Source organism: Musca vetustissima, unplaced genomic scaffold (assembly GCF_032173495.1).
Source record: "Musca vetustissima isolate MV318-11 ecotype Yass unplaced genomic scaffold, APGP_CSIRO_Mvet_v1 utg1756, whole genome shotgun sequence".
Lineage (NCBI taxonomy): Eukaryota > Metazoa > Arthropoda > Insecta > Diptera > Muscidae > Musca > Musca vetustissima.
The window spans coordinates 113,336-118,805 of record NW_026878454.1 but is presented as its reverse complement, the minus strand read 5'-3'; the positions used below and the strand labels follow the sequence as shown (position 1 = coordinate 118,805).

Sequence of the window (5,470 nt, the reverse complement as noted above, 5' to 3'; positions counted from 1 at the left end):
ATCTCAACTCGTTTAGGCGCTAGAGTGATTACATCAGACGGACATGCTTAGATCGTCTTAGAATTTTACGCTGATCAAGAATATATATACTTTATAGGGTCGGAAATGATTATTTCGATGAGTTACAAACGGAAAAACAAAATTAATATACCCTCCATACTATGGTGGAGGGTATAAAAACTGTTAGCAACACTTTTCTCCATGTTGCCATATGCGATTCTGAAACACGTCATACGCATTGCGGGTATTTAGGTGCTGTCATTGACATCAGCCAAACAGCTGATGAGCGGCTGTCAGAAGGTTGTGAAATTTGTTTAGTTATCGAACATTTGCAGCTTAATCGGCATAATATCCTATTAGGTGCTAAGAAAATATTATGAAGTTATGTGGAAAACTGTGCAAAATATACGAAATATAAATGGTCTTGTAAGTAGGAGTAATTATTTGCAATTACCCCTGTGCAGACCAAAATATGCATCAACTTTATTGACCGGCAAAAAGGTAAATATTATTCAACAACTGTGTTAATATGTGTGTCTAACGTAATTGAGACTTGTCGTTGCAACATGAATATACAATTAGCTAAAACAATTCGAGTTGGAATACAAAGCAGTTGTCGGCCTAATATCGAGATCTTTGGGAGTTAGTCCACAGACAGTGCGACACTTTCACCTAAGCCTTTGTTCAACTTCTAAAAACAGCCCTAGTCAAAAGGATGGTGGTAAACCGACAGAACCGGCGGGCAGCAGTGGTAGTAGCGGTGGATCAACTGGAGGTGGACCAAATGGAAACAAAAACGATAATGATGAAAAAGTCAAATCTGTGCTGACAAAGACAGTAATGTGGATGTTTACCATATACATGTTTGTGGCGTTTATTTCATTGATTTTGTCACCACGCACCGACCGCCCTGAGGTAAGCTCTATGAAGTTATTCAATATTTATCATAAATGCGGGTTAGTAAATACGAAACTGGTCACACCAAGTTCCACTTAACCGATTTTAAACCTTTCTAAAATAATTTTCAAACAATTTGATAGGAAACAACGAAGATAGGACTATCAAATATTATAATACATTCATGTAATCTAGTTACCAAATAATGTAATTGTAGGGGTCAACACGATATGTTTCATGGAATGAATTTGTTCATCATATGTTGGCTGTCGGTGAGGTCAAAGAACTTATTATTCGTCCCGATATGGAAATGGTGACTATAATTCTTCACGACGGAGCCATAGTAAAGGGACGAAAAGTTTCATCCACAATATTCCATATGTCAGTGGCAGACGTTTCAAAATTTGAAGAAAAACTTCGAGATGTGGAAAAACGTTTGGGTATTTCTGATGGTAAGTATATCGTGTTGTTGATATAGATATGACCGTATATTTAATTAATGGTGCGTATAGTTGTTATGACTGCATTACAAACAAAATAATAATAAGATTGGTCGCTTACTTTTCCTGTAATAAAATTTAAAAAAAAGATCGCCCTTACAGGCAAAACTCAACTGATCACGGCGAGTGTGCGAACCTAGGTCCCCAGAGCAATATAAATATTGTCCGACCAAATATTGTCTGAACCATCAACACACATCCGAAGGTTGGCCAAAAAACATGTAATTATCTTTCGCTATAAGAGACAATTTGATTTGAAAAGGACTGTTTCTAAAGTAAATACAAATGTCGGACGTTGATAAAATTAAATTTAATTCGCAGATGCAACTTCGCATTAACTGCGACATAAGTTCAAGTCATACAACATAAGACCTTTGTAAAGCCACATAGCCCAATATATCTGATGAACCGCTTAATCAACTGCGAAACGCGTCAAATATTGGTGGATGCGGAGGTTCTTCTCCTAGATTTCCATTTTATTACAAAAACTTCGATCTAAATGACTCCAACGAGAAAAAATACACTTATATTAAAAACTAGCTGAACCGATAAACGTTGCCTTAGGTATATTTTTGATGAATAATTTTTCGGATAATTTTTTTCCCCGCATGGATTTGAGAATATTAATACCATATCGAATTTTATTTCTACCACTTTTAAATTTGTCAATTATAATTTAAAGTATATTGTATACGGTCAATTTTCAGGTGTTCCCGTTACCTATGATAGACAAAGTGACGTCACTGGTCGCATATTACTACTGCTGTTGTTTGTAGGTCTCCTTATGGCACTATCATCAAGAATGAAAGGAATGAAGAGTCCATTAAGCATGGACTCATTCGTAAGTTATATCTTAATTAATGTAATAATCCACATTTAATGAGCGTTATATTTGTCTTCAAAATGTATGTACAGACACAAATGGGAAGAGCAAAATTCACTTTAGTTGACCCATTTGAAGGAGGACGTGGTGTACTGTTCAAAGATGTCGCCGGTTTGCAAGAAGCCAAACAAGAAGTTAAGGAATTTGTTGACTATCTGAAAGATCCAGAAAAGTACCAACGGCTGGGAGCAAAGGTGCCTAAAGGTGCTCTGCTTCTTGGACCTCCCGGTTGTGGTAAAACGTTATTGGCGAAGGCTGTGGCAACTGAAGCCCAAGTTCCCTTCCTAAGTATGAATGGGTCAGAATTTATCGAAATGATTGGAGGCTTGGGTGCTGCACGTGTAAGAGATTTATTCAAAGAGGGACGAAAGCGATCGCCTTGCATTATTTATATTGATGAAATTGATGCAATTGGAAGGCAGAGATCTGGCACTGAAGGATTCAGTCAAGGCAGCTCTGGAGAATCAGAGCAGACACTAAACCAACTGTTAGTAGAAATGGATGGTATGGCATCAAAGGAAGGCGTTCTCATGTTGGCTAGTACAAATCGTGCTGATGTTTTAGATAAGGTAATAAATGAATACATACATGTTTCTAATTTAATTCACTCATTTTCATCTTAGGCTCTTTTGCGTCCAGGCCGTTTTGATCGACACATCCTCATCGATTTGCCAAATCTCGAAGAAAGAAAACAAATATTTGAAAAACATTTATCTTCAGTGCAGTTAGAAGAAGAGCCATCCAAGTATTCTCATCGTCTAGCCCGTCTAACTCCGGGATTCTCTGGAGCTGACATAGCCAATGTATGTAATGAAGCGGCACTTCATGCCGCCAGAAACAGCCAAGATAAGGTTACAACGAAAAATTTAGAATATGCTGTGGAGCGTTTAGTTGGTGGCACAGAGAAACGTTCGCATGCTCTTTCACCAGTTGAACGTAAAGTGATTGCGTACCACGAATCTGGACACGCTCTTGTCGGCTGGCTACTTCCAAAGAGCGACGTTCTCCTGAAGGTAACAATAGTACCTCGTACTAGTTTAGCTTTGGGTTTTGCACAATACACGCCCAGTGAACAACAATTGTATTCAAAAGAGGAACTATTGGACAAAATGTGTATGGCATTAGGAGGCCGAGCCGCTGAGGACTTAACATTTGGTCGTATTACAACGGGAGCCCAAAATGATTTGGAAAAAGTTACTAAAATGGCATATGCCCAGGTAATTTTAAGGAAATAATTTTTTTTTATTTTATAATAACTACGTTTGCACATTAGGTAAAAAAGTTTGGTATGAATGATAAAATTGGTCCCATGTATATACAAGATCCAGAAGAAACGGGGACATATTACAAACCCTATTCAAAGGCTCTTGATGACATTGTTGACATGGAAGCTAGAACTATTATAGCCAATGCATATCAAAAGACCCAGCAAATATTAAAGGACAATAGTGACAAATTGCAAAAGGTAAAAATGTCAAGTTCAGTATGTTTATAAAATTTAACAAATCTGTATTATATTACTTAGTTGGCTGAAGCTTTACTGGAGAAAGAAACACTTAATTACGATGAAGTTGTGAATCTGATCGGACCACCAGCTTATGATACTACCAACCGAACCGTCGAACCAGTTGAGTTTGAACAAACTCTTAAAAACCTTAGTGATGATAAGAAGTAGACGTATTTGTTATTGTTGTTTTATTTTATATATTTTTAAATAAAAATAAGCGAAGATTAAAAAGAATGTTATGCTTATTCGATCAATGAGTTAATCCTTTTTATAATAAAATAAAGTTTTTTATTTTATTTATTTATTTTTTTTATTTATTTATTTATTTTTTTTTTTTGATAAAATGTAATATTCAAATACATGTTGATACATATTCAGCCTTATTCTGTATGTCAATTCCACGTGAATTTACTCGCTCATCTCCTTCGACTTATTCTGAACAACATTTTCCTGTGAATTTTTTCGCATTCTCGCTTTCGCCTTATTCTGAATGAAGTTCGAATGCGAAAAATCCGCTTTGGGGAAAAATTAGGTATTGTGGATTACAGGGAGTAGGAGAATGAGATGAAATTTTGTGCGAAATTTTTCACAAATAAATTCAAAGGGAACTGACTATAAAAACATAAGAATTAAATATTTTTATGAAAAATATCTACACAATACTTCCTCTATGACAATTTAGAATATTTTAAATGATAGTAAGCAATTTTAAACTGGAAAACAACTAATAAAATGCCATTGGAAATCCTATTGATAACGATACATGCTGAATCAAATATTGCCAAGGAATGTATTAAGTAAATAAGGAATATTTAAGTCGAGTTTGATGTATTTTGGAGGCGAAATACAGACATTTTGGGTGAGGATCTGTCTCTCAAGAAAATTTTTTTTTAAAAATTATGGAAAAACCAAATTTGCCTTATGAGCCTCTTAACAGTGAAAAGCAAATAATAATTATGAAAGAACAATAATAAAGTTACAAAAAATATTTTTTTCAAAATTATCGTCTGCATGATTTGAAGGAAGAAATAAGGGAGTAGGAGCAAATCATAACATAAGAATTTGGGGAGATAAAATATCGAAATTAAATAAAAAGGCACACAAGTATGTAGTGAAATAATAATTTGTGTTTTTGCCATCATAAAAAATTTTCTTTTATTTGTAATATATTGTTGCATCAAAACAATGGACCAAATTGCATCAAAACAATGAACAGCTGTTTCACATGCCATATTGTAGGTTGCCATATTTTCAAACATTAATTTATTTTCCTTTAATTACAAAGCGGATTATTGATATTTCACATTTGTATTGTTATAAAGTTTAAATAACAATAAAAAGTAAAAATTTTTAATAAGAAAAATCAATAAATAAAATATTGAAAAATATTACACAATTAAATTACAATGGGGCAATACACAATGCAACTTAAATTACAATGTGGCAACACACATTACAACTTAAATTACAATATGCCAACACGAATCTTTTTTTCAACCACCATTTTCGAAAACTCGAATCCGCATCTCGCATTTTTTGCGTCTCCCTATTCATTCAGAATAAGGCGAGAAAGTGAAAGCGAAATTTTTTTACATGCGAGATATCTCCCAGCGAATATCCAGAATAAGGCTGATTATTATTGATTCGATGTAATGGAAGTAGTTATAATAAGTAATAATTTGG

General features: G+C 34.5%; 1 protein-coding gene across 1 annotated transcript; it reads left to right on the top strand.

Annotated features, from left to right (window-relative positions):
• The first annotated feature begins 382 nt into the window (after window positions 1-382).
• Window positions 383-3,966, top strand: LOC133323198 (paraplegin). Its single transcript, XM_061532153.1, has 8 exons — window positions 383-501; window positions 583-915; window positions 1,115-1,349; window positions 2,105-2,238; window positions 2,313-2,849; window positions 2,904-3,497; window positions 3,554-3,745; window positions 3,806-3,966. The coding sequence occupies exons 1-8, from the start codon at window positions 385-387 to the stop codon at window positions 3,953-3,955; spliced, it is 2,292 nt and encodes a 763-aa protein (XP_061388137.1). The 5' UTR covers window positions 383-384; the 3' UTR covers window positions 3,956-3,966.
• Window positions 3,967-5,470: the final 1,504 nt, after the last annotated feature.